This window comes from Penicillium atrosanguineum (assembly GCF_028827265.1).
Source record: "Penicillium atrosanguineum strain IBT 20685 chromosome Unknown utg000004l_segment0_segment0, whole genome shotgun sequence".
Classification (NCBI taxonomy): Eukaryota; Fungi; Ascomycota; class Eurotiomycetes; order Eurotiales; family Aspergillaceae; genus Penicillium; species Penicillium atrosanguineum.
Window position 1 is genome coordinate 833,429 of NW_026623136.1, and position 27,720 is coordinate 861,148.

The 27,720-nt window shown below is 48.4% G+C and overlaps 11 protein-coding genes across 11 annotated transcripts; 4 read left to right on the forward strand and 7 right to left on the reverse strand.

The window, feature by feature from the left end:
* Positions 1 to 673: 673 nt before the first annotated feature.
* Positions 674 to 2,472, reverse strand: N7443_005623 (catalase; the record flags this gene model as incomplete). The annotated part of the gene is made up of 7 exons (XM_056885679.1): positions 674 to 1,152; positions 1,213 to 1,297; positions 1,352 to 1,771; positions 1,817 to 1,909; positions 1,968 to 2,202; positions 2,261 to 2,390; positions 2,442 to 2,472. 7 exons carry the CDS (start codon positions 2,470 to 2,472, stop codon positions 674 to 676), a joined length of 1,473 nt encoding a protein of 490 aa, XP_056741127.1.
* A 902-nt stretch (positions 2,473 to 3,374) lies between these two features.
* Positions 3,375 to 5,253, forward strand: N7443_005624 (GMC family oxidoreductase; the record flags this gene model as incomplete). Its single annotated transcript, XM_056885680.1, has 3 exons — positions 3,375 to 4,911; positions 4,963 to 5,126; positions 5,176 to 5,253. 3 exons carry the CDS (start codon positions 3,375 to 3,377, stop codon positions 5,251 to 5,253), a joined length of 1,779 nt encoding a protein of 592 aa, XP_056741128.1.
* Positions 5,254 to 5,416: 163 nt separating this feature from the next.
* N7443_005625 (uncharacterized protein) lies at positions 5,417 to 6,894 on the reverse strand (the record flags this gene model as incomplete). Its single annotated transcript, XM_056885681.1, has 4 exons — positions 5,417 to 5,856; positions 5,907 to 6,355; positions 6,408 to 6,537; positions 6,594 to 6,894. 4 exons carry the CDS (start codon positions 6,892 to 6,894, stop codon positions 5,417 to 5,419), a joined length of 1,320 nt encoding a protein of 439 aa, XP_056741129.1.
* A 1,560-nt stretch (positions 6,895 to 8,454) lies between these two features.
* On the forward strand, positions 8,455 to 9,751 carry N7443_005626 (Timeless protein; the record flags this gene model as incomplete). Its single annotated transcript, XM_056885682.1, has 5 exons — positions 8,455 to 8,607; positions 8,663 to 9,029; positions 9,098 to 9,215; positions 9,270 to 9,334; positions 9,387 to 9,751. 5 exons carry the CDS (start codon positions 8,455 to 8,457, stop codon positions 9,749 to 9,751), a joined length of 1,068 nt encoding a protein of 355 aa, XP_056741130.1.
* Positions 9,752 to 10,246: 495 nt separating this feature from the next.
* N7443_005627 (uncharacterized protein) lies at positions 10,247 to 10,942 on the reverse strand (the record flags this gene model as incomplete). The annotated part of the gene is made up of 1 exon (XM_056885683.1): positions 10,247 to 10,942. The coding sequence occupies one exon, from the start codon at positions 10,940 to 10,942 to the stop codon at positions 10,247 to 10,249; it is 696 nt and encodes a 231-aa protein (XP_056741131.1).
* A 990-nt stretch (positions 10,943 to 11,932) lies between these two features.
* Positions 11,933 to 13,527, forward strand: N7443_005628 (CRAL-TRIO domain-containing protein; the record flags this gene model as incomplete). Its single annotated transcript, XM_056885684.1, has 4 exons — positions 11,933 to 12,691; positions 12,758 to 12,799; positions 12,860 to 12,959; positions 13,019 to 13,527. 4 exons carry the CDS (start codon positions 11,933 to 11,935, stop codon positions 13,525 to 13,527), a joined length of 1,410 nt encoding a protein of 469 aa, XP_056741132.1.
* Positions 13,528 to 15,371: 1,844 nt separating this feature from the next.
* Positions 15,372 to 15,971, forward strand: N7443_005629 (uncharacterized protein; the record flags this gene model as incomplete). Its single annotated transcript, XM_056885685.1, has 1 exon — positions 15,372 to 15,971. One exon carries the CDS (start codon positions 15,372 to 15,374, stop codon positions 15,969 to 15,971), a length of 600 nt encoding a protein of 199 aa, XP_056741133.1.
* A 235-nt stretch (positions 15,972 to 16,206) lies between these two features.
* N7443_005630 (uncharacterized protein) lies at positions 16,207 to 16,719 on the reverse strand (the record flags this gene model as incomplete). The annotated part of the gene is made up of 2 exons (XM_056885686.1): positions 16,207 to 16,508; positions 16,680 to 16,719. The coding sequence occupies 2 exons, from the start codon at positions 16,717 to 16,719 to the stop codon at positions 16,207 to 16,209; spliced, it is 342 nt and encodes a 113-aa protein (XP_056741134.1).
* A 513-nt stretch (positions 16,720 to 17,232) lies between these two features.
* Positions 17,233 to 19,005, reverse strand: N7443_005631 (fungal specific transcription factor domain-containing protein; the record flags this gene model as incomplete). Its single annotated transcript, XM_056885687.1, has 3 exons — positions 17,233 to 18,231; positions 18,285 to 18,745; positions 18,843 to 19,005. The coding sequence occupies 3 exons, from the start codon at positions 19,003 to 19,005 to the stop codon at positions 17,233 to 17,235; spliced, it is 1,623 nt and encodes a 540-aa protein (XP_056741135.1).
* A 989-nt stretch (positions 19,006 to 19,994) lies between these two features.
* N7443_005632 (uncharacterized protein) lies at positions 19,995 to 21,332 on the reverse strand (the record flags this gene model as incomplete). The annotated part of the gene is made up of 1 exon (XM_056885688.1): positions 19,995 to 21,332. The coding sequence occupies one exon, from the start codon at positions 21,330 to 21,332 to the stop codon at positions 19,995 to 19,997; it is 1,338 nt and encodes a 445-aa protein (XP_056741136.1).
* A 2,624-nt stretch (positions 21,333 to 23,956) lies between these two features.
* Positions 23,957 to 27,253, reverse strand: N7443_005633 (cation-translocating P-type ATPase; the record flags this gene model as incomplete). Its single annotated transcript, XM_056885689.1, has 3 exons — positions 23,957 to 26,603; positions 26,670 to 26,935; positions 27,014 to 27,253. The coding sequence occupies 3 exons, from the start codon at positions 27,251 to 27,253 to the stop codon at positions 23,957 to 23,959; spliced, it is 3,153 nt and encodes a 1,050-aa protein (XP_056741137.1).
* Between the last annotated feature and the right edge of the window lie 467 nt (positions 27,254 to 27,720).

The window sequence follows — 27,720 nt, forward strand, 5'->3', positions numbered from 1 at the left end:
TACATAGATGTGGATCCACATGAGACGGCAAGCCTTCAATGACCCCGTAGCTGCCAGACGCCAGTAGGCCCTTGACGTCGTAGGGTGGAACTTAAATGAGGCAAACATTGTTGAAATTTCCAGTTGATCGACAAATTGAGTGGCATTTCTCAAAATAACCAGCCGTCTGATGTCGCTAAATCTAGATGCACACGCGGCTGCCGATCCTCGCGCAATAGACGCCCCACTTGTCCATGGAGCGATCCGCCGGTAATGACGATGCAGGAGCACAAAGTCCTAATAACCTAAACTTCAAGATTTGATAACCCAGTGCGTATTTGATTTAAAATATTGATTATTACCTGAGGTTCCGATATATATTTTATTCGTGATGAAAGGGCAGCGGGAAATAACCTAGCGCTAAAAACACAATATAGCAAATATGTGGGGCATCGCACGTAAGTTGAGACTCATCGGGACTGCATGGGATGAGTGGAGATTAGACATCTTGTTTCTAAGTTCTGAGAGCCACTAAGTAATCGAAGAGGGAAGATCCGAAAACGGCCCGGCGTAGAACGACGGTTTGATCTTTCTTAGAAGGTATCCTTTCGTGTGAATTTATAGGCATTTCTAAGTTTGCGAAACAATTCGAGTATTTCTAACAAGTCATGATTATGTTTTCTGTTCAACAGTTCTAAAGATGCGAGTTGGTCTTCCCCTGTGCAGTCATCAATTGGCTAATGCGCGGATCAACTTGACTGAACATCCCCTTAACGGCTTCCTTTAGCTCCGTAGGCACATCTTCCAAGGTCTCCGAAACATTTGCCACCCACTGCCGTCTTTCAGTTTCATCAAACACATTATTCCACAGTGCTCGTGGCTGAACAAAGTCTTCGTCATTGACTTCGAGTTCGTGTTGGCCAAGCAAAGCATTGTGTTCGATGCGCTCGGTGTGTCGTACGTCTGATTGTACCTGGCTGGGCACGCCGCGACCCAGTGTACTGCGGACATAATTCGGCTCACCTCCATAATTCCGAGTAATCGTTCCCATCCCATCTCGCTCGAAGGGATGGAAGACCGGGCAGATAGCGCGATTGGGAGGGAGTTGGGTGTAGTTCACTCCCAGGCGGTATCGTTGAGCGTCGGGATAAGCAAACATACGCGCTTGCAACACTGCGTCGGGCAATAAGTTTAGTTGTGCTCGAAATGCTTGGAATTCTCATTTGTACTTACTCGGATCGGGAGTCATTGCAATACCGGGGACCATGTTGGATGGCGAGAACGCAGCTTGTTCAATCTCGGCAAAATAATTCTCAGGCTAGGATTCTTGTCAGCAACCGAGCTCCTCTTTTATCGGGAAGAGCGGGCTCACATTTTGATTCAAAGTCATTTTACCGACTTCAATCAATGGGAACTCCTTGTGTGGCCAGACTTTGGTGATGTCGAACAGACCACGACCGTAAGTCTCAGCTCGCTCGGGCTCCATCACCTGCACACATAATTTCCAAACTGGGAACTCCCCACGGGCAATACCATCCGCCAAATCTTGGCTGTGATAATCGGCATTTACGCCAGCGATGCGAGTGGCTTCCGGTCCAGAGAAATGGGTCATGCTCTGGACCGGCCGAAAGTGAAACTTACAGTAGCGGAAACTGCCGTTCTCAGCCACCATCTTGTAAGTATGCACGCCAAAGCCAGTGACACGACGGATCGAATCAGGAATGCCACGAGAGCCAAACAAATGCATGAGTGTATGCACACTTTCCGGTTGGTTGACATGGAAGTCCCAGAACTAAAAGATTAGCTTAATCAGGATAATGTATAGATTGGCACACACCATAGTCCAGTCAGGCCGATTTGTAGCGGGGTGCTTTTTGTGGCTTCTATTTAGGGATGGGAAGCGAATCGGATCTCGCACGAAGAACACGGGCTGTAGGATAAGATGTTATTTTGGGATCAGAAGTCTGGCCAAGAGATGCGAGACATACAATGTGGTTGCCGACGATGTCGTGATTGCCTTCCTCTGTGTAGAACTTGACGGAAAAGCCACGGACATCACGGACGGTGTCTGCGCTTCCCTTTTCACCGCCAGTGGTGCTCAGACGGCACAAGACTTTTGTCTTCTTCCCAACGCCGTTGAGGAATTTAGCTGATGTGAGCGAGGAAATGTCATTAGTGACCTCGAATTCACCCCAAGCACCCGAAGCTTTCGCATGAACCACTCTATTGAGTTTCAGTAATTGATCTTATAAGAAGTACATAGATGATGTCGTTTCCGTACCTTTCCGGAATGCGCTCGCGATTGAAGTGTGCGAGAGTTTCGAGCAGAAGTGTATCTCCAAGCGTCGTGATGCCCCCGCCTCCAAAGATAGGCAGCGTGGTGCTAACAGAAGGATCCGAAATTGGCTGGCCTTTGCAGCATGTCAGATTGGCAAGTAGATACGAAGAGGATGAGAACTAACCCTCTGCCAGTGTAAACTTAGGGTTCGACATAGAGTTGCTTTCTCCAAGGACTTGGCGCGGTGTGGTGGGAATGCTCTATGCTCTGTTCTGCTGGGGGATGAGCCGGCTTTTATGATGCGATACTCACCTATTACGCCTCAAAAATATGGCAAACATACAGCCAGGGGCTACGGATTGTCGACTCATCTTTTCCGGCGATTCTGTATAGTACTGCCTATCAGGGCATGCCGTTAGAAATTCGGGACGACGCAGCCTGTATTGGGCAAATACGAACTGAATGCCGAGATTCCGGGCTCCATTATACGGCTGACGAGATACGATATGACGCACAGTGTAGTTGATAAAAATATGCGCAATAAACCAGGTTCATTCCTCAGCCCTACCGAAACTAAAGGTAAGCTGACCCATTAACCGAGCTCATCCTACAGGCTGCATTCCTCTCCTCGGCCTAATCTCGGCCCTCTCGGTGAACCAGGAACTCCCGCAAGCTGGCAGTAACATAGACGGTGATAGGCTTATTTCACCAAGCGGTGAAGATAATGGCTTCCCCTCATGAGGGGTAACCCGTCGGAGTTTTTGATGTCTGAATTGGAGTCAGTCTTTACGCCTCATTCAAATGTTTGAGGTGCATAATTCCCGCTAACCACATTACGTACTACTACCACTATGAGGGCTGTGTTGACATGTATGCAAGCCACTCCACTCACTTTACGATGATACCACTCGTCCGAACTATTCCCGTATCATATTGATGACGCCCGGAAGACGGCACGGCCACAATGGATACCTAGGTAGAGACATTGGTGAGATGTGTAAATATAAATACAAGGCCAAATGGAGATGCTTCATTCCATCTGCTCTTTACACATTCGACATACACCTATACTCAGTTTCCCTCTCTTTTCCCGTCCATAAACAATCCAATTGAAATCATGGCGATGGTATCAAATGGCTCGGAGTACGACTTCATCATCGTGGGTGGAGGCACAGCTGGTAACGCGGTCGCAGGCCGCCTCGCGGAAAACCCCAATGTCCGCGTCCTAGTCGTCGAAGCTGGTATTCCAAACCCCGACCAGATCGAAGAGATCATCACACCCTCCAAGGCCTTCAACCTTCGGGGCAGCAAATATGACTGGGCCTACAAAACAACAATGATCAAGCGCGACGACTACGAGCGCGTGGAAAAGCCCAACACTCGTGGAAAAGTTCTCGGTGGAAGTTCATGCGCCAACTATTTCACTTGGATTCCCGGCTCTAAGCCAACTTTTGATGACTGGGAAGCCTTTGGCGGCAAGGATTGGACTTGGGACAACTGCGTCGACTACCTGCGCAAGTGTGCGACCTACCATGACGATGAGAAATTGTATTCGACCGATTTGAACAAGATCGGAACTGGCGGTCCTCTGCAAATCTCCCATGCTGAGTTGGTGCCTGAGATGAAGCCTTTCCGCGATGCGCTCACTCAGGCGTGGGTCTCCAAGGGTCATCCTCTGACTGAGGACATTTTCTCGGGCGAAATGAAGGGTCTTACACACTGTGTTGACACTATCTACCAGGGCGAGCGCCAAGGTAGTTTCCTGTACCTGAAGGGCAAGCCTAATGTGACAATTCTCTACGGTGTTCAATCCAAAAAACTGATTATTGACCCGGTCACGCACATCTGCTCAGGTGTCACTGTAATCAGCGAAGCTTCAGGCATCGAGATCAGTGTCTTTGCTAGCCGCGAAGTGATCTTATCCCAAGGTGTCTTTGAGACGCCCAAGCTTCTCATGCTTAGTGGCGTTGGTCCGGCAGCTGAGTTGGCTAAGCACGGAATCGCTCCTGTGGTGGATTCTCCTCATGTCGGCCAACACCTCTTGGATCATCCCATTGTGCCATTTGTGCTTCAGATCAAAGATGGATTTGGTTTGGATGACCACATCCTCCGCCCTGGCCAACTCAATGACACGGCCGTGGCAGAGTACAAGAAGAGCAAGACCGGACCTATTAGCTCGGGTCTTCTAGAGCTTGTCGGGTTCCCTCGCATCGACGAGCGCCTGGAAAAATATCCCGCCTACCACGAGGCAAAGGCTGCGAACGGCGGTCTGGATCCATTTGGACCAGCTGGCCAGCCTCACTTCGAGCTTGATTTCGTCGGCATGTTCAGTACCGCGTTCCAGTGGCACTATCCTCTCCCCGAGAAGGGCAACTACATGACCGTCATCGTTGATCTGTTGCGGCCCCTTTCCGAGGGCGAGGTCACTCTGAACAGCGCGAACCCCCTGATTCAGCCTAACATCAACCTTAACTTCTTCGGCAATGATCTTGATATTCTAGCAATGCGCGAGGGTGTCCGCTGGACATACGATGTCCTGACCAAGGGAACCGGCTTCAAGGACCTTGTCGTCGCAGAGTACCCCTGGAGAATGCCCCTCGAGTCCGATGATGATATGAAGCGAGTTGTCCTGGATCGAAGCCAGACTGGATTCCGTGAGTAGTTTCCTTTGAAGAGAGAGCGAAACCAAAGCTGACTCCCTTTAGACCCTTGTGGAACTACACGTTTGTCCAAGAGCATCCACCAGGGTGTTGTCGACTCCAAGCTTCGAGTGCATGGAGTCAAGAATCTCCGAATCGCGGATGCTTCCGTAATCCCCGTGATCCCCGATTGCCGTATTCAAAACTCGGTTTACATGATTGGCGAGAAGGTGAGTACCACTTCCCTTGAAATTTCGATAACGCTAACGAATGAGATAGGGTGCGGATATCATCAAGGCTGCGCACGAGGATATCTATGGTGGGAAGAAGTTCCCTCGCTTTGCTCCCAGGTTGTAGATTGTTATCTCTGGCGTCCATGTTTGACTGACCAGCTACCTCACCCGAACCTCTAGATTGTTTCAAGATTATTTTGTTAATTTGATTTAAGAAAAACGTTATCCAATATAATTGACATGCGATCGCGTTTCCTGTGTGTACAATAATTCAAACGCAGTAAGAATCAGTGACCATTTGAATGACCATCGGAGTTGCCATTGGTTCGACCATTGATTTGACCGTTAGTGTGACCGTTGGCGTAGCCATTGGAGTGGCCATTAGCGTGAAAATTGGACTCATCGTGACCATCATCGGCAACCTCAGCCTCAATGACCATCTCATACTGCTGTGGATCAGGCCAAAATTTGACAACCTTCAAACCTGCACTGCTCAAAAGACTTGTCCACATCTCCTGAGTACGCTCTGAAGCCGACAGCAGAGACATCATGTTCACGTCCATCGTGGTCTGGCTGATACTCGCTCCCGTTGGGGGAAGAACGATGTCGTAGACGAAGAGCTTGGAGTAACCCTTCACCATTGCGTCTCTGGTATTTACCAGCAGTTGTTTGGCCTTCTCATCTGGCCAGTCGTGGAGGACGGCGTGCATGAAGTACGCTCGGCTCCCTGTGGTATTGCTGTTAGTAAAGGTCCAAATGTGCTGGCATATCTCTTACCTTTGGCAGGCTGGGGTAGGAAAAAGTCATGAGCTACAGCGGTTATCTTTTTATCGACCTGAGCCGTGGAAATGATTTCAGGAAGGTCTTGTAAGACAAGTGATCCGGCGGGAAGCTCAGGGTGCTTGTTGAGAACATGTGTGATATCGATACCAGTGTTTCCACCAACATCAACCACAAACGGAGAGCCATTGATTAAATTAGCGCTTTCCAACAGCTGAGTTGTGTCATAAACCTTGGTCCACGGGGTCTTCCATGTTGTCCAAGCCTCCATGTGGCCAGTGAAAGCTTCAAAACAAGCGGGGCTTTTCTGAAGCCGCCCAAAGAAGGTGAGACCATCTGGATCACTGTTGGTATGATTGTTCTCATTCACGTCGGTGGGTTCTTGGTAAGAGATCTTTGCGAGGTAGGCCGGCAGATTGTGACCAGCGGAAATGTATTGGTTTGTTCTAAGCAGAGGTTCAGCCTGATACGTGGGGTGATGAGAAAAAGAAAACTTACGCTGCTTGAAGTGAGGCACGTACTTTGGTGCTTTCGTCACCAATAGCATGCGAGAAAGGTGTCGGCTTGAACTCGCCTTCGCCTGTCTCTTCAACCACATTGAAAGCTGCCAATAGGCGGAACAGACGACCTGTGTATGTCTTGTAAGCCTCCATACATCATAAAATTGCGGATACAAGGTCTTACGCAGTAGATTGGTATCCATAGTAGGAGTGCTCATCTTGGCGAGCTGGTCGATGGTTTTCTCGCCACCTCCAATTCCAGTCCATGCTTTCCACAGACCCACATCAATGCATGTCTGCAGAGCCGCAAAAACAACGGGATGCTCAAAGCAAAAACCCCAAGCGCGTTCATAAGGTGATTCAACCCTGGCAAGCAGCCGACGCGCCGCAGCACGAACTTGGAGGCGCTCTACCTCATTATCACCAAATAACTCAGGGTGAACTGCATCAAGAGCTTTGATGATTCCTTGAGTTTGAGCTGACATTATCCACTTCAGAGTTCAATGCCCAGACTTGAACATTAATATGAAAGCAGGCCGTGCCAAAAGACAAAAAGCGACGATATGAGCTACTGTATATATGTTCGAATTATTACGCTAAGAGTTGCCACATGGTCGGACCACATTCTTAAGCTTAGCGAATGTCATAGACCCCCTCTGAGTTATCAGCACTAAATCAAGTCAATTACCTGAAGGCGAACTTAGTGGTGTGAACCCCTCACCATTAACCTTCCACAACCCACAGCGCCCCACAGGAGTAACTTGTGCTCTGGCCCCGAGGTTGTCTTCTTGATATCAAGGTATATGAAAAGATACAATCACCAAATCCGTAGGAAAGAGCTACCATTGACGATTCGGTCTGAAATCAAAAGACAATCGGTCTACTTCCAAGAATTTTTCAGGCTTGAGGCGACTACATACGGGCTCCGCAGACTATCAAAGGTAGATAAGACAACTAGCAAGAAAGCTATGATAGCCTGCCAATTCACGCCAGTGTTTCACTACCAAACCCAGTCTCGAGCCACCGGGGGTCCATATCCGTGTTCCCGGATCAGAGCGTTAGGGTGTAATGATGCACGTTCAACTAATATCCAATCCCACGTTCCAAAGTGGAGCAAAACTCCCTCAGAAACTTTGTTGGCTTGACAGGTAACGGCCGCCATTCTCAGAAGCAGGATTTAGCCCAAGCGAAGGACGATCGAAATAAACTGTTCTTCTTGGGAAATGATCGCTGGGAGACACAGTCTAGACGCGGATGGAGGGGAAATGGACGTGTAGGCTTCATGGAGGCTAGCGCTTCCGGGTTTTCGAATTAGAGCGAATACCTCAGTACCTGTCTAGGATTTTAGTGTTGACATCTTCCAGGCTTCTTTGCCACCTGCTGCGGTGAATGGCATTATCCATGAAGTCTACGACTGGCGTGGCCTTCGCTTTATTAAACTTGCCGTTTCTGTCTTGATGAGTTACAATCCTGGCTCAGTGCCTTTATGGGAAAAGCTCTTGTGTCAAGGCTGATTTCCTGGGGAAGATGTTAAGGTTGAACGTGGTGGGATCATCGCGCGGGCCGTTGTCTGTCCTGACAGCTCCCAGGATCATCATGCCGGGTTGCATGTGGGCCCTTTTTACCTGTCAGGAGAATATTTGTGACCTGTCAATCCCGAGTGCCTTGTTCATGTGGGTCCGTGGCTTTAACGATGGGCTCGGAACGATCCTATACATCCGTCCCCGACCGGCTTCTGCTTTTTTCGGTTAGTGTGAAATTCGTGCGATGCACGCTCTTGTTAGTTTAGCATGGCCTCGTGGTGAGTCAAATTTACATTGACAAGCATCCCTCTTATTGGAAAAGTAGAAAGAACCAATTTGCCCAATCTTGCTGAGTTTCTAGCCTTCCGCTTTGAGCTAGTTTTGCAGGAAGATTGGCAGTGGAAAATGATGTCTCAAATTGTACAATCCATAAATGCTTCTTGATCTTGCAGGTATTTCCTTTTCATCATCTGTATGATCCGCTTCGCTCGTTTTTGAAAAAAAACTCTTAACATCTTCAAAATGGGTGTATATGGAGGTCTAGGGCCTATGACCAATGCGGTCCTGTGGCTGGAGGTGGTCATCTTCGCTGTTTTTGTTGGCTTAAGGCTTTATACTCGCATAAGCCTCCTGAACGCCGTTGGTGTTGATGATTATCTCGTTGTTCTTGCACTGGTAAGATTCCTAAATGTAACCTCGCATGCTTTCTGTGACATCTAACAGAATGAAGATCGTTCACATTCTTTACACCATATTCGTCACTATAGGGACATACTACGGCCTCGGCCAACTATACGCCAATGTTGGGGATGCAGACATTTATTACACGGCCGTGAAATATGAATTATTCAGCCAGGTGGCCGGACTTGCCGTGATTGGAATTGGAAAGGCGGCTGTCGGGATGTTTTTGCTTCGAATTGTGAGGAACAAGATCCAGATTGGGTTCATCTGGGCTTGCATTGTCATCACTGCCATTATCACAACATTTGCTTGCGTGACTGTCATAGTACAGTGCATACCTGTGGAGAAGAGTTGGAAACCAAATACGCCAGGGTATTGTTGGCTTGATTTCTCCAGGGTTGGCTATACTGTCGGATGTGAGTAACAGACTCTGTCGCCATTGGCGAGGAAGTCCCATATCTGATCATGAAATTTCTTTTTACAGCATGGTTCGTCGCTGTCGATTTCTCTTTTGCCATACTGCCATGGTTCGTTGTCTGGGATCTCAACATGAAGCAGAAGGAGAAGATCACTGTAGCATGTGGTCTAAGTCTTGGTATTTTGTACGTCTTCAAATCATCTCATTCGCTTAATGGAGTCTAACTTGAATGTTACAGCGCCGGAATTTGCGGCATCGTCCGTACTGTCGCACTATCGGGCCTGAACGCATCCGAGTACATCTGTATGTTACCTTAACCTTCCTGCACAATGACCAGATCTAACCTAACCCCCAGACGACACCGTTCCAATGCTCATCTGGTCCGCCACCGAAAGCTGCGTTACAATCATGTGCTCCTCGATCCCTGTCCTCCGTCCTCTTTACGTCCGCATCCGCTACGGAAAAGATGGCAAGAACAGTTCACCTGGTAACACCGATTACAAATTACCGATGTACGGCAGTGCTCGCAAATACGGCAAACTTTCAATTTCGGGCCCCGAGCACTCCACACTCAACTCGAACTGCGGTCCCTACCCGAAAACGGTCATCTCATACAACACAAGAAACACCAGTGATGAGACGATCATTCGGGATCCGACGGGTATCGCCAGGACGGATGAGATTTCGGTCAGCTATGAGCAATTTGGAAAACAGGGCTGAATTGGGGCGCCAAGGGACAACACGGAGTATTCTTGGTCGCGGGGCTTTATGTACTATGGGACATAGTGAGGGATATGGTCGGGCTGAGGCAATAAGGGCACTGGACACTTGTTAACTGCAAATACTCATATTTTTGCAACCCAGAGAATATGGCCCGTATCATAGGGATAAAGTCGGCCAGGCCTCGCATCACCTTTCTTTCACTCATTACTTGTTGTTAATCAGATACTATATTCAAAGCAGAGGCCATATACACACGCTTGCGTCTTTTCTTCTTTAGTGGGTACTTCTTTAGTGGATAATTGAGAATCATCTATGCCGGCTCCAGCCCAGCGTCTTTCAAGCACAGTGGTGTACATTGCAAATTTGAGAAAATGAAACTTTTGATTGGGTATATAAAAGGCTTGATAGATACTGAATGCGCTGCAAACATAAACACCATGAGGCCTGGGATATCCGGGTCCAGGTCCAAGAGTCGTAAAATAACAATCATGCTCAGGTTACAGATTCCTCAGCATTTGCCTTTACCGCAAGCTCTAGCAGCGATCTCTTCTCCTTCTCAGTTCCGTTTCGCCGCTGAGCGGTATCGCAATGCTGAAGATTCCCACAGTCACACACGCCTCCTTCCCTAAGCCACCGATAAGTAATACTCCATCGGTTCTCACGCGGCCTCACGGTTCCGTCCGGAAGCGTATCATTTTTGCGCTTCTTAATACCATGCGTCCAATGCAGCCTTGAATCCCCAGACATCTGCATCATGCTCCTCGGATTGAGATCGACCTCAACCCGCTCCTCGCCCCTGCGGAACTGCATAAGCGCTGGCGCGCCAAGAGACAGTGCGTAGAGCTGATCATAAGGTCCGTGTGCATCTACATGAGGTGGTATGCCGGCCCCCGGCGGGTAATACTGCAGACAGACCTGGTCTGGAGGTCGGGATTCCGTAGTCGGGATAAGCGGCTGGAGCCACTTGGGAAATTCCTTGTAAGGGATCTCCGGATCTATGCCGAAAGTCTTATAGTCGAAAGTGTAGCCGTAGTGGAGAGATATCCGACCGGGGCGATCGGGCCATTTCAGCTCTTTGAGGAAGATTGAAATAAGTCGCTGCTCATGTTCGGCGTCGATAAATTCATCTTCCCAGATGATGCCGTGGGGTTCGATGGGTAATTCTTTGAACTTGCTTCGCTCCTCCATACCCCTGGTTCCTTTGGCACGAAGTTGTTTCGAGAGTGTGAATGTGCGATAGCGACCACGTGACGGCAGATTCGGTTTTTTTGTTCGGCGAATTTCACGCGTCACGGCCCCACAACCTCAAGCCAGCTGGCTGTCAACTGAGATCATGAGGGGTATATAGCATAGTTCCGTGATCATAGCTGCATATAGCTGCAGCTTGTAATATTGCAGGGCCTGATAAGGATGATACGAACAAGCAGAGCCTCGGTCCCATATTTTCCTTTTTTTTGTTCCTTGTTTGCTATCTCTTAGAAGATGACCATGCAAAATCAATCAGGTCCCGCAGAGTGCGGTGATGTTATCAAAAAACAGATTTAAACAAAAGCAGAGGTCACTCTACAGATATTCAGTTTTTCGCTATATTGCTTCATGCTCACCAGAAATCAATGATGAACCTGTTCATCCGGACTGGTCAGGGACCCCAGGGGCAGGCGGGGTCGCCCTCGGCACCCCCACACATGCCTGTCCAGTTAAACCACCGCTTGACTCCTCCAAAGCTAACCCCGGACACGGCACACTTGTAGCAGCTCCTCGGTCTTGGTCTCGAGCGGGGTTTGACGTTACTCCTCTCCCCCCCATACTCTCCTCATTTTAACCTGCGACTTGAAGATCAAAGCTAAAGTTCAATCTTAGCCGGTTTGTTGTTACGTTTTCTAGCTAGTCCTCAACGCTACATCGTACACACGGCCCGAGCCCACCACTCATCCCGCATTAGCCCCGCATGGAGCTGCAGCATGGACGCCCCGAGGTAGCTGAATTAGGATAAATTATCACATGGGTCCCGGAGATTACAGATGCTTAAGATGATTGGCACTGTTATGATCTCACCGGCCACTAGTTCTTTTTAATTCAGTTGGTTAGTTACTGCTTTAAAGGCCCAGAACAACGCCCCTTTCGCTTGTCTCATTATCACGCATCTGATCTTGAAAGAACTCCAGTAGCCCGAACAAAATGGCGGACATTCCAGAGAACTCTGCTCCGGGATACGTAGGGAGGCTGGATGCCTCACAGCAAGAGAAACTTCACCAGTTTTGGCGGATTCTGATGCAATCCTGGGATTCAACCATTCCCGGCCCTGATCCCGCCCGCAAATTATCAGTCTCCTCTAGTGGCACTACGAAGCCGCATCGGCGTTTCTTCTCCCTAGGGCGAGCACAGACTCAGCCCACAGAGGAAGAGACCACCGCCGTCCCACCCAATCTACTCTCCACATTGAAAAGCCTAGGCGCAGGCCCAGATGAGATCAAAACTATCAACACACTTTGTCAAAGGCTCCCAGGGGACAAATTGCGGGCAGCTCTAATCTCGGCTCTCAAGCAAGATCATCCGGACGCGCTTTGCCTGCGTTTCATCCGGGCCGAAAAGTGGAACATTCCCAAGGCATGGATCAAGCTTGTCTCGGCCCTGAACTGGCGAGTCAATGAGTACAAGGTCGATGAAGAAGTCCTTCTCAAAGGTGAAGGATATCATCTGGAGAAATCGCGACAGAGTGGAGACTCAATTGAGAAAAAGGATGGCCAGGGCTTTGTGCATCAGCTGAAAACTGGCAAGGGTCACTATCATGGAGCTGATAAGTGGGGTCGTCCCATCTGCATCGTCCGCGTACGGACCCATAATCCCAGTGACCAGACGCTTAAGGGATTGAACGACTACATCATTCACTGCATTGAGACTGTGCGCTATTTGCAGGTTCCGCCTGTGGAAACAATGGTAAATTTCAGCAGGTCTAGATCTTCTCAGAGCCATGTGGATAGACTAACATTTCGATTCAACCAGGCCATTGTCTTCGATCTGACCTCATTCAGTCTATCCAACTGGGTAAGCACGAGACAGTGGACATTAAAGTTTTCTTGTCCTACAAGCTAACCAAATACCTAGGACTTCCCTCCTGTCAAATTCATCATCGACAGCTTTCAAGAAAATTATCCCGAATCTTTAGGAGCCTTAATCTTCTACAATGCCCCTTGGATCTTCTCCGGTACGTTTGAAACCCCGAAGCTGGCTCCGGAGACCAATACTAATCTGCACTGAAACTAGGATTCTGGAAAATAATCCACGGTATCCTCGACCCTGTAGTCGCCGCAAAGGTTCACTTCATCAGCGGCGCTAAAGAGCTCGAAAAGATGGTCCCCCGATCCCAAATTATCAAAGAGCTTGGCGGCGAAGAAAACTGGGAATACGAATACGTCGAGCCTAGCCCAAAGGAAAACGATAGACTGAAAGACTCCACCACGCGTGAGGGCATCCTCGTAGAAAGAAAAAAGCTTGGCGATGACCTTTTCACACTGACAACTGAATGGATCTCAACGTTCAAGAGCGATCCATCACCGACTAGTCGCGATGACGTGATCAGAAAGCTGCGCGAAAATTACTGGCAGCTTGATCCTTACGTGCGTGTGCGGAGTGTTTTGGATAGGACTGGTGTTATCAATGAAAGTGGAAGAATTGATTTCTATCCTATGAAGGTTTCACCCGAGGTGAACGAGAAGTCCAAGATTTTACCAGAGCATTTGGATAATGCACAAATTCCCGCCGTCGCTGCTTAGCTTGGTCAAGATATGGTTGGTGCTCCGGGTTGGGGGGGTTATAGGTTTTGCTTCATATATAGTCATAGGATTTGCTAGATAATTTGAAAATTTCTAAGATTCTTTCTGTGCTTGTTTCATTTGAAAAGTCCCATCACTTGTCGGGAAATTCCGCATTTCATTTGCTTTAGATTGAGCACCAACATCTCTGTGACCCTTCTGACGCTTCCTTGACGTCCCTGTAGTTTTATATGCAGATTTGACTTTACGGCAAGAAATATACTTGCTGGGGCTCAATATATCAAAGTAAATCAGAGATTAGCGGGACTGAAATTTCTACATATTTTTTTTTCATTCAGGGCATGAAGGCCCATACGTAGTATTAACTCCTTATTCCAGATATCATACGATACCATGTCTCGTAATGTTTCGCCGAGCCATGGTTGCTTAGTCTTCCACCAAAGTGTAAATAAGTCAACCATATCAAGCCCGCGTGGGCCTAGCACTGTATACACTTCTCCATATAAGGGACCAACAACATAGAGTCTATTAGGTGCACATTCACCTTGATATCGCCCAAAAAGACTTACGAAAAATTGAGGGCTTTATCTCCATTGTGACTGTGTATCTTAAGATTGTGAACAAGCCGTGTGTAGATACCGATCAGAGTCATGATGTCAATTCCCTGTCATTTACTTGACATGGAATCCTCTTTCCCTACTTCTCTGAAAGCGCATATATAGTCACCTGCACTTCATGATAACCACCCTCTCCGTTGAAACCATATTGAAGTATTATAGTCCACCATCGCGATCATTCTACCATTGCGACCACTCTACCATTGCGACCACTCTACCGTCCCGATGGATCTCGAAAAAAATTCTCAGGGGTTTTTGATCCAACAATCAACTGACCCACCTCTCGTCGGGGCGTTTAGTCAGTACCTTTCTGTTCCGGAGCTGATCCAAATATTGGACAGTTCCATCGCCGTACTTGGATTCCCAATGGTCAGGTTTTATGGAGCGGTATATCTCGCGAAGCTGCCCAAAAATGGGCCGACAAGCACCATCTGCAGACTTTGACCACAGCAATGGGTCCTCTAATGGACGAAGACCAAGTGGAATGCCCAAAATGGAAAAAGACCTTCGAGGAATGGAGACAATATATCCATGGTGCTTCCACAATTTTCGCATGGCATATAGCTCAGGGTGAAACAGTGACGCTGCTTTCACCTCCACCTCCAGACCGGTTCAACCCGGGTGGTCTGTCCAGTTACCAAGCGTTAGAAAGACCGATCCTACAAGGTTTAGTTTGTGAATGTGCAGTGAGCCGAATTATGGTAGCTCATCCAACCGTGGTCGAAAGCCAAGATTTCCTATACGAGATATGGCCTCAAGATCAAAAGGACATTTGGACCGCGAAATTCGGATCAAGAGACTCAAAGAAAGACTGGAGAAAGACCAATCGTAGCGTAGATAAGTTGCGACTGGAGCAGTTGCTAGTGGCTTACTCGGAACTGTCTGTTCTTTTGATGAAGTTCATTGAACAGCCGAAAGGCAAAAAGGTTCGGCGAGACAGGTCCATCATCTCTTATTCGTTTGAATACTCACCAAATTATCCAGGTCAACGAATTCGCTTTTGTCGCCTTGTCCTCTCTGATCGCTTCAATCATGCTACCCAAATTACATATAGTTTTCCTGATTTTCATACTACTTGATAAAATATTAAGTAGACTGGAAATTAACCGATCCTATCAGTCGCGAGAGACGCAAAGTTACAAAGAAAGGCCTGATATGAGCCAAACGGACAAGAAAATAGTACATTCAAACAATACTGCAGGAAAAATCATCAAAGACAGCCCAGGGATGCAAAAGGAGGCTAAGAAGACGTGCAAGAAAGAACTTAAAGCGCGGTCAAAGGCGCAAGAAAATCTCATGAAAAATCTCGAGGCGGAGAGAAAGGCACAAATGAAAGCGCAAGAGAAGACACAAGAGAAAACAAGAAAGCAGGGAAAGAAAGAACAGAAGGCACAGGCACAGGCACAGGCACAAAGACTGAAGACGGTAGAGAACGCAAAAAGGAAGATGAAAGAGGCAACAGTGCAAAAGCTGAAGGCAGAAGGGAAAACTGAAACAGAGAAGATAGAGCTAGCTGCACAGAAACTCAAGGCAGAAAAGAAAGCTGAAACGAAGAAAAGAGAGATAGCTGCACAGAAACTCAAGGCAGAAAAGAAAGCTGAAACGAAGAAAAGAGAGGTAGCTGCACAGAAACTCAAGGCAGAAAAGAAAGCTGAAACGAAGAAAAGAGAGGTAGCTGCACAGAAACTCAAGGCTGAAAGAAAGGCTGAAACGAAGAAAAGAGAGGTAGCTGCACAGAAACTCAAGGCTGAAAGAAAGGCTGAAATGAAGAAGAGAGGCGCAGAAAAAGAAGAGCCAGCGAAAAAAGCGAAACTGAATATAAAATAGTAGGCTAGAAACAAGTTCAATTAAATCGGGAAGTGCAAGCCACGACACATTTCGTTAAAATAACAAGCAGACTGCTCAAGGAGCGTGCAAATACTCAATCTTCGAAATTATTTTTGGATGTGTACTTCTCCTTTAGTAGGGTACTGTAGCTGCTATATTTTTTAGATGCCATATTTAATAGCTTGTCCAAAGTGATGCAAAATGTAACAAAAATGGCTTCGTGTTGTGGACTGTCTCATTCAAAGAATCCCATGCCCTTCATCCCTAGTCTCTGAAAGTAGCCAATCAAAGCCTTCTTGGGTACATAACCAGCATAGCGTCGCTGTCGAAACGCCGTAAACGAGCCCTCATTTGGGCCCAGTTCTCTGAAGCCGAGAACCTCAAGAGCACGCGGCGTTAATAAGGCCAAAACACCTAATGCAAGGATTGTAGCATAAACAGGATGGTCCGCTGCGAAGTCGATAGCAGCATCTTCGATTTGAGAAAGAACGTCAGCCGCTGCTCGTGCCATCTCCGCACCAGTTTTGATTGCATTCGCTAAGGCGTCAAGTCAAGTACAGCCTTTGCTATAGTCTCGGATCAATTGTTGGTGGAAATCCCTTCTTCGGTTGTTTGTGAAGTGAATCAATTGTATCTGCATGGAGCATCTTGGTTAGAAAACCGGAAGCAACGGACTCAGGTGGTCGAGGGTCGGGGGAGGATGCTAACCCGGCGTTCCAAAAATACAGTCGAGGATGGAGTGGAACATCACATACTATATTGTAGCGGTAGTCTTGCATTCTAGACACTAGCTTGGCTTGTTCATCGTTTGGTGGGTAAATAGGTGCACAGAGATTCTGATACGAGTAATACGACACAGACAGAGGTAAGATGAAGGAAGGGGAAAGGTGACAGTAGGCAAGAACAGCGGACACTAACGTGGCGTATGTATGTCAATTTAAATAATCTCGTTGGAGAAGAAACAGCAGGCTACCTATATCTGCATGTCACCATCAATCTTGACTACTGAAGTCCTCAAGACAGAAGCCCTAATTTTATTGCCACTTACTGCGAAGATGGAAAGGAGAGAGACGGGAGTCTTACGGGCTAAATCATACTGGCCTAATATTTTTTCGATTAAGGTGGTCCCTAATAGGCACCATAGGTATGATTGGTGATATCAATCAAGTTACGGGACGGGAAGCAAATGTCCTTGAAATCAAATCTTAAAAAGATCCGTAAATCGTCAAAAGCTATATAGCATGGCCTTCAAAATACGTTTTTACATAATCGCTTTCGACGCCCACTCAGTAACACTCTCCGCCTCCCAATAAACGTCTCTCAAGCTACCCATCACCTCCAAACACGACTGGAAGTTCTCAATAGCCTGATTCCTCTTAGGTGATGGTGAAGCCTTTAACTGGGACATATGTATAATCAATGCCACGAGAATCGCTGTGACACCAGTAATGGACAGTCTGTCGTGTAGCTTTTTGATATGAAGTTCGGAAGCTATTAATGTGATTTGACTCGCAGCATGTTGAACGCAGAACTTCGATGATGGAAAGGGTTGTAATTGGTGAAGAATCGCGATAGTTGTGTAGAACTGTAGATGGAGAAGGCTGCGCTGGACGGCGATGGTTGGGTCATCGGCATTGCTTGAGTCTGGAGAGGGGGCGTGGCAAGATGGTGGTAGTGAGTCGGCCCAGTCGGCCAGTTTGTATTCAGAGATAGATACCCGGGTAGCCTTGTCAGTATTATCTCTGTTGTTTCTTTGGATAGGTGATCCAGCGGACGCGTAGATGTGGTTGACCTTGCCTCTGAAATCGAGGACTTCACTGATGCAGATGCATAACCGGGTATTTGCGATGTAAATATGGGCTAGTTCCTTTTGGGCGTTGGTATTATATGCTATCGAGCAGTTGGGTGAAATAATTTGGTTCTCTGAAGGGAGACTGTAGAACTCAAAGTCGTCTTCTGTCAGGATCTGGTGACTGAAACCCATTCCATGAATATTTGGTCGACATCGTAGTCTCAGTGAGATCAGGCAGTCGGTTGTGTAACATGCCCAAGCAACTCGCTTCCATAACTTGGCACTATGGTCGAAGTTTCTCGTACCGGCCGGATCCTGGAGAAGGCCAATGGATGTGGCCATGGAGATGGCGACACCGATCCAGTGGCTGCTGTCGTCGCCATCTTTTGCGTCGACACGGTAGGTAAGGAGAAGCATTGCTTGCACGATGGTGAGGGTATCTTGCTCGTAATTTGCTTGGTAGAGAAGCTATTTTCTTGTTAGCTGCAAAATATGAGCGTGATTAGTACAGCCTGACTGACCTTGGCTTTTTGGAAGAAGGATTCATGTGCCTCTCTCCTATTGGAGTAACCTGCGGCGTGAAGGTGCCTCAGGTCAACGAATGTAGTCGCAGAAAACATGACGGCATGGAAAAGAAGTAAGCTAATTGAGCCATGACCATTGCCGCGACCGTAGATCGAATTCAGAAAATTTTGCCATTCAAGGATTGGCATGGCCGGTTGTACGCATTCAACAAAAGATTGTAAAAGGGCTCTTTGAAGACTTTCACTGGGAAGCGAGAGAACACCGTTTATACGGAGCGAATCGATGGTTACCGAATCCATGCTTGTTGGAAGGGGATTCGCGAAGTCTGGGACCAGTGATATAAGGCTTAGCGTTGAGGAAAGGGGAGAAGGAGATCCCTGAGATGAGTCCTCGGAGCTGAAATCGGTGAACGTGTTCCAAAACTCATCTTTGGCGGAGTTGAACATCGGTTGAGTATCTAAAGAGAGTGGTGGGTCTATTTGACGAAGGAACTGGTTAGCACCCCCCCAAACAGCCATACAAAAACCGCAAGGGCTTAATTCGGGGAGGCTCACAGGATGAGTCAAGAGGCAAGTTCGTCCACTCAGTGTCAAGGTCGCTTGCAATTTCCGAGTACTTGTCGCCGTAGGTAGTATACTGCGAAGATAGATCTAGATGGTAGGTATTGTTTAAGGAACTTCCAAAAGCCCAAACCCCATCCGGAAGAGGGGAAGACATGTCTGATATTTTGGGATTTATTCTTTGTCTGGATTTTGTTGAGCGGAAAGAAATTGTTGAAAAGAGAGATAATTGCTTACCTTTTGCTATTTCTTTGGTCAATCTCGTCGTTGAAAGCTTTGTGATTCCAATTCGGGCATGGGATTCCAGGAGCGGCGCCGCAGGGGATCTTATTAACCCGACAAGAGTGGCACGCCTTCCGAGGTGCCTCCGTATGCTGCATAAGCTGACTTTGTGGGACCAGCATGGTGACTACCGCCTAGTAACGCGAATACTGGAAGCTAGAGTGTATAGGTATAATGAGGATGATGATTGAGAGTGTCGACTAAATTCCGAGGTAGTCAAGTGCCAGATGAGTGGCGATGGCTTTGAGGAAATTCGAGGAGATCGTCCAACGGGTGAGCGAGTAGGGGGCCTTTATGGGCTCGGAGAGTATGCAGTGATTCGTGTAGTCCGGGGTTCCCACGCTAGTTTGACTCGGGCTTGCTCATCGTCATCAGTGAACTAGATCAGTGTCTTTCACTGAAGATCTGCACCAATCCTTATTGGCTTTTATACATTGAATGAGAAGAGAGGCAGACAAATCTTGAAAAATGAACGGGGTTGCAGCACCTTAAATGCAAGATCGCCGGATTCCACGACGTAATCCGGGCCCTTTCTTCTCAATCGGGTTAGATTCGGCGTCGACCGCACGGGACTACGATCTCCTGTCATTGGATAGACCCGGACGCTTACTTCCGAATTCGTTCAGCCCCGGATCAGCTGATGCTTTGACACCGGCATTCAGATCCCAGATCAGGAATTGGCTACGGCGAGGGAGATCATTTGACACGCGACACCATTCTAGGCAAGAAAGAACCCCGTGGGGTCAACTTTATCGGCTATATGCCTCTATCTGTGGGGTATTAACAAAGGGATGACCTCATAGTAGAGATTTGACATGAATTAGTGGCTTGGTATGGTTTCTTAGTGGGAGAGCATAAATAGGGTCACGGAGGCATTGCTGCATGAAGTTGTGTTTCGACCAATTCAAACCATAACCCTCCAAAATCTGTCTCTCTTGATGCTCGCACTCGCTTGACAAATTCCTGAAGTCTCAATGCACTTGTACTTTGAACGGTAAATGATGACAATCGTTCCAATAAAATCTCCCCTGGCCCCTGGATCTCAAACATGGACACCGTCAAAGGAAACACGATAGGCAAAGCGGTGGTTTTCTGGGTCTCTGATTTGGTAAAAAACGACATTTCGGCGAAAATACTACTTGCAAGGTCTCGGCCTGCCCCATCTTCGACGCCCAGTGGATATCGCAGGCGATGGATGACCAGCAGAGCCGCAAGGCGATAAACATTTGCTTGTGTCACCATCGCCAAGATCTCATGTTGAGCAAATTCTTCGAACATTTGCGGTGATGTTCGAGGCTTCCAATGCATGATTTGTTCCTCGATCTCAGCTAGCCGTTGAGAGTGTTCGGGGTATGAATCAGATCCGAGGTCAGTAACATCCCTCTTCAAGTCATGACTGCATACACAGAGATCATATAGAATGGGCAAAAGGGAGGTACAGAGGCCCGCATAGCGATCTATGATGATTCTTTCGGTGACGGGGAGTCTGACTATAGGAACCTCGCGACGCGCCAGACATTCCACTGTGTCGACTAAAAGAGGAGTCATGATGATTGTGTCCATGATTGGGTATTGTAGGAGGGTTGAGAACCATGATTTAGTTGACATCAGAGCGCTTCGGATGATAGAGTGGGCGGTGGAGGAGTCGTGTGCGGTGAGTACGTTGAACACGTACATGGTTTGACCCAGGAAGAGGGCACAAGCCGCATCATAAATCTGCGTTATTTTTACGCTTCGTAATCGCTGCAAGCCTTTGGCAGCTTTCTTCATATCGGGGGCATCTCGTCGCATAACGAGCGATCTTTGGTAGCTCGTCATAAGTCCAATAAAAGCCAAGTAGCCCTCGGTTAAAATCGGCGCAGAAAGTTGTAAGATCGCATAAACGGTCTTTTGGGACTCGGGGACGAAACTTGATCCCCACATAAATGGCATATGGATTGCAGTAAATTGATCAACGTCCAGCACTGTGCGCATAGCATCTTGGGTCGTTTGAAGCTCGGTGGGGTAGGCGAGCAGTCTCTCCGGTCCTAAGAGCATGGAGTCATCGCTGTCGGGAGAGTCGATTTTTCGAGGGGTTCCCAGTTCTTCCGTCGCATCGGAAGGTACACTCGAGATTGATCTTGGTCGGGAGACACTCGACGAGGCCGTGGCGTCACAAGTGTCGGATTGACGTTGATGTGGCTCGATGCTCCATATCTGCATCTCACCATGCGGGAAGGTTTTCGCGGCAGGGCGACGGCCTATGCGCCTATTGCGCCTGGATGTCGAACATGTGATTTTCAGGCGCCTGCACCTGGTGCATTGCTTCTGATCATCGTCGGCAAATGTGCATTTTTCCTTACTCAAGTGGCACCGGTCGCATGCCCTTAAAACCATCTTCTCAATAGAGTAGAGGTCATCCGAAGGAGACGGCAAGGCGACCGGGGTCAATGTAGCGCTCGGGAATGAGGTTGAGAAGAGGGGAGATGAAAGATGAAACACGAAGTTAGGAGAACCGATCTCCGAGGCGTAATTTCCCCGCTTTCCCCGGGATTCTCCCACGGGCCACTAACCGAGCCCTGATCAACGCATAGAACTGCCTTTTCAGGGCTAGAATTCGACTGTTGTGAGTGTCGGATCGATTTAGCTTACAGATAGTGAACTGATCTACCCTAGGAATGTAGCTACGTGCCCTTTGTTTGCTGTTCCCACCGAGTTAACGTTTAGCCGACGATCCAGGGGCAGGGGCACGGCCCAGCCCGCCTCGGTGAGCTGTTCCTGTGATAGTCCGGGGCGGATTCATGCTGCTTAGTATCAACGCTAATTAGTCATCTAAGCTGTATATCGGGCTGACATGCATGAGCGAATGGCTTTGTGGAACACGATAATACAAGGGCTGCAGAAAGAACGTCTGCAACAGAGTTGACATACTCGTGCGATGTCTGCTGGTACCATTTCCTCGGAAAACGTGAGCGGCGGATCTCGGTTAATGGCTTAGCGTCACACTGACGAGTGACGTTATGGGACTGAACAATATCGAGATGGAAAAACTTGATGCATAATATTATAGTGAAAAATATATATAGTCACCCCTCATCCTCGCCTTTTGATGGAGTATGCTTGGTCTGATACACAGCGTTCATTCCTGGGTAATGATACGGCCTACCCGTTCCGAATCCGCGGTACCGGGCAGTGGCTCCCATGTCCACTACCATCATATACACGACCTTGGGAAGGAGCTTTTCATCCGACCGATGGCATGGGACCTTCCATGTCGTAGTCAAAATGTTGAAAGAGTCGGGTTATACTAATGAGCAATAGCAACGTTGGTGGATCCTCGCTAGCACCAAGTTTGGGATATGCAGATCCCCCCCCCAAAGAAGAAAGAAAAACGTTATAGGGAGAAAAAAAAGCTAGATGTGATTCTCGACTCGACTCGACTCAACTCGAATCCAGGCAAAGTGAGTGAGTATGAGAAATCAGACTATACAAAATAAGCCTAGGACTACTGGCAACCAAAAGAAAGCCTCCATAGGCGCTCACTCTTGCCATTCAACATTAGAAGATTGGATGGCAAATGTTAACATGATTTCCCTTCAAATCATCAGGTCACCTACCGATTGCTTCCTCTATTTTAGCGGCTCGCTCGGCCAGCACCGCAGCGACAGCCGTAGCGGCCGCGCAAGCCATGACAACGGACCGAGTACGCAGTGAAGTCTCAGGATATTTGCATTTATCTCCGACCATAGATAATAGCAATCGTGTGAATTCACTCACAGGCATCTTTCAACCCAATCAATTGACAGATCATTTTTTATTGTGCTTGATGTTGATGTTGATGTTACGGTGTGATGAAATCGGTCGCAGTTGCGTTTTTTGTGGAGCTTCAGATTCCTTCAGCTCAGCTCCTGCTCTGCACGCTTCTTCGCAGCCCATAGGTTCCTGGAGCCTGTATTCCAACGAGCCCGCTTGATACGAAAATGCCGAGTTCTATGTCTCACACCAATTCCCCACCGCACTTGGTCTGGCGTCGCGCATGGGGCGCATCGGTTGTTAATGAACCTACTGTCTTGCATTGGGATCGCGAGTCTTCGGAGTCTATAGGAGGCCTAGAACATTGAGAGTTTGACAGTATCCCATGTGGGACGATGGCTCGGCATCTTCCATTTGTCTCGGTTGGTCTCGGTTGTATCGCTTGGCCAAAAAATCGCGTCAAAGCGCGCATCCATGCTAGCGCCCTTCACCGGAGAAATCTCGTGAATACGTCACTGCCGCAAAAACTCTCGAACAACTTCATTCAACTTCGTGTGTGCGAAACTCGACGCTGGGCACTTTGCTTGGATTTGCACTCGATTTTGAGTACCAGCAAATCGACGTTGCGCAGCAAAGTTCCCGAGTGCAAAGAAAACCTACCCTGAATGTTTCCAACTATTACTAACTGAAATCTTATTCCTGTTTAAACAGTGTCAGAGAGGGATGACTGAATACGGAGGTATTTGTAAGAGTGATGAATTAGTGCTATGGGAGAAGTAGGCTATCTAGGCTACAAATAAGCAGAAACATAATTGTGTTGATACCCAGCATTTGGAAGGCACCCAATTTATTCTACCAGTTCTTCCATCTTATCCGACTGTTCTATAGAGGATCACCCGAGACATGCGGTCGCACCCCATCAGATCTCCCGACTCAACCGTTCGCTGCCAATTCGTCTTCTTCTTGAAATTCCCAATTTGTAGATGTTTGTGTATGTCCTTGATTCCAGTAAGTGTGTTCCCATAATGCGTGCGTTAAACCGGTAATAGCTTGTTCCTTGGCCCTATTCAATGTCGGGTCAAGGAAAGCATTCGTTAGGCCTCTTCCGGAACCCCAGCCAATGAACTCGCAAGTTGATACTTCCTCTCTCTGTGACGGAAGAACACTCGCTTGGCCCATTTCCAGGTTTCGACGCCCATGAAGAAAAGAACCGCCTCAACCGCCACAATACCCCATTCCCAGGTGATCGGCTTATGTTTGAAGACAACGTCGTTGAGCACAGGTATGTAGAGGATAGGAAACATGGTGATCCATCCAGCCATAATGGAATAGAAGAGAAACTTGTTTCGCCAGACGTCGTACATCCACTGGGTGAAGTATTTCTTGGATTTTGGTTGCATGCGGAAAAATGAGCGGCGCATATTGACCATTTCCCAAGCCAAGAACAGAGCAAACCAAGTGAGGCACACGAAGGTTGTGGCTCGGGCTCGGAAAACCAGTTCGCAGTCTTTGATCTCCTCGGACCATTCTTTGTTGCAACCACGGGCCAAATTACCGTCGCCGAATCCCCACATGCGGATGGAGAATGCTGCCAAACAGAGGGCTGCGGTCCATATGCCGTAAACCATGATGTCGATAATCACCTCCCAGGTGAAAATACCTTGTTTGCTTTGTGGAGGGCGATCCATAATGTCGGGCGCAGCGACCTCCATTCCAAGGCCCATGTCAGGCATACCCGAGGTGATCATGATAACCCAGAGGATTTCAACTGGTGCGAGGGGGAAGACAGATTGATTATCGGCATCCTTAAAGGCCAGGCCGATAAGCAAGGTGCAAGCTTGAGCAATATTTTCGGCTAGCAGGTGGAGCACAAATTTCTGAATATTGTCAAAGATGCGCCTTCCCTCTTCAACAGCGTTGAGAATCGAAGCAAAGTTATCGTCCGTGAGGATAATATCAGACGCGTCTTTGGCCACATCTGATCCTGCTTGTCCCATAGCGATACCCACGTCGGCATGCTTCAGCGAAGGGGAATCATTCACACCATCTCCAGTCATGGCTGCGAAGCGGCCACGGCGATGAAGGGCATCAATCATGCGCACCTTGGTCTGCGGAGCACAGCGGGCAATGACAAGAGGTAAAGTAGGAAGTGCATCTATCTGGTCTTCAGTGAGTTTGTCGAATTGACCGGCAGTCATAACCATGGCGTCTGCGACGTCAGCTGCGACTGTACTAAAGTCGGATGGTAGGATTCCAACTTGCTGTGCAATCGCTTTTGCAGTGCCGGGGTGATCACCAGTGACCATGTGAACGACTATACCAGCTCTGTAACAGGCTTGAATTGAGTCTGCTGTTTCAGGGCGTGGGGGATCATACAAGCCGATCAGCCCAAGGAAGCAAAGATCTTTCTCCACTTCCTCACGTTCCAGATCGGAACCTTCTAAAAGTCGCGGTTCCTCGGTGTAGGAGCGATGTGCCAAAGCCAATACCCGAAGTCCCATCTTGGCGAGCTCTTCCATGTTCTGGAGAATATTCTCACGGTGATAATCGGTCATTGGCACGGCGGTAGATGAGTCTTGTTCCCAGATCACAGAACTGCAAGAATCAATGATGCGTTCAACAGCTCCTTTGGTGAACACCATTGTGCGAGTCTCTTGGGGAGTAATTTTGCTGAAGATGACGGACATTTTCTTGACAGTCGAGTCGAATGGGAACTCTGCCTTTTGATGCCATACTGCGCCCCGTCCCTTGGTCCAGCGATCACGGTTCCAGTTAAATCTTGATGCGAAGACTTCAATGGCAATCTCTGTCGGCTCGCCTCGTGCTTGCCACGCGCCCTCTTCAGACTTGTACACATGAGAGAGGTTGGCCATGGCAGCAACGTCCAGAAAGTCCTCGAGCTGGCGGTTTCCCGTGACCAGGCTTTCCGCTTTTTCCGCAGCATGGCCTTCCTTCTCGTCATCAAACTGCAGAGGAGGCACAGGGGTGAACGAGACATCAGCGATAGTGGGGTTGAAAGGCTCGTTGGAAGTGCCCACAGAGTACGTCCCTCGAGAAGGAACCCAAGCCTTCTTGACAACCATCTTGCCTTGTGTCAGTGTGCCGGTCTTGTCCGAACAGATATCCGTGACAGCACCGAGGGCTTCCAGGGAATCCAACTTTCGAACAATTACATTCCGCTCGACCATTCGCTTTGTGCCCACCGCCATGGTGATAGTAAGCACAACGACCAAGCATGCAGGAATCATACTAATGCCCGTTGCGACAGCGTACATAATAACCTCAGTGTTGCTGCTGAAAGAGTTTGAAGCCATGCAAACAATAGCGAACACCACGGCAATTCCGAAGAGTAGGCAGGCTAGTTTCGAGAGCTTCCGTTGCAAAGGGGTGCCGATATTGACACCGAGGAAACGACCCACAGCGTCTGCGCCCGTGAGAGTCCATGCTTGGGCATACCACCGCTTTTTAGTCTCACCGTTGGGTCCGCGCTTGACGGGGCGCCGCTTGTTGTCACTAGCTCGCAGTGCGAGAGCAATGGAACCGATTTCCGTGAACATGCCTGTACTGACAACCACCCCGCGAGCACGGCCTCGAGTGACGGTACTCGAGCTGTAAGCGATGTTGAGGCGGTCTCCAGGACCAGTGTCTTCCTTGAAGATCGAGTCACATTCCTTCTGGACAGGGAGAGATTCGCCTGTCAGGAGAGCCTCGTCGGTTTCAAAGTTCACTGCTTCAACAAGTCTGGTTTATTCAGCAAAATTCATAATAGGTCGCTTGGCCTAAACGCTGTCGGTGCAAGAAACTTACCGGATATCCGCTGGAACGGTATCTCCTGTTCTCAATTCGACCATATCACCAGGTACAATCTCGACCGACGGCACTGCGAACGTCTGTCCACCTCTCGAGACAGTTCCAGTCGGCGAAGACAGCGAGTGTAGAGATTCCATAGTTTTTTCAGCAGCAAACTCCTGAAAGAAACCGACAACGATATTCAGGACAATGACGGCGCAGATGACTCCGCCCTCAATCCAAGATTTGATTCCGAAACTCACAGCCATGGCGAGAATCAGGACCTGCGACGCAAATGGATCAGAACTGGCGTATGCTCAACATATTTCAACCTATCGTGGTGTAGAAGAGGGGTGCCTTACTAGCATCATTGCATTGGCCACCTGCCGGATGAGAATCTTGACCACCGAAACGCCTCCACCTTCGTCCAGCTTGTTGGGGCCATATTCCTGGAGACGATGACTGGCTTCGTCGGGGCTGAGACCCTCATCAATCCCGGTGGTGAGTTCCTTGATCACAGTTTCGTAGGGGAGCGTGTAAGCGGGCTGGCTCAGGGGGCTACCGCCTGACCCTAGGTCTGAGGCAGGTTTCTCGTTTGGCATTGAAGTTTTCTCCTGGGTGAGTGGATGGTTGCAGCTTCCACGACCTGTGAGTCTCTGGATTGATCGTTGATGTCAAAATTGGACAGAATGTAACTCTACGCGGGGCACATGTTGTCTCTTTAAATCTCGAGCCGACACGCAGATTTTGCTGGTCCAAATGAGTCGGTGTGGATATCCAAGACTGTTTCCATTATGTCCTTCACGTTAGAGGGTTGGCAGGCGGTAGTCATTGGAAGAGAGAGATACTGAACTTGGCGCCGAGACGCGGGGCACGACTTGGACACTTGGCCCAGTGCCATGGGCAGGTGTCGCGGATTCATACTTGAATCCAAAGCGCGAGTTGTTTGGATGCGAAGTGAAGAGAAGACGAGAAAGGCGACGAGTCAACGTGTCATTGCCCTATGGGTCATAACGATTAACACTCCTTGATCCAAAAATAGTTGATATTCGAGTGCAAGACTGAATAA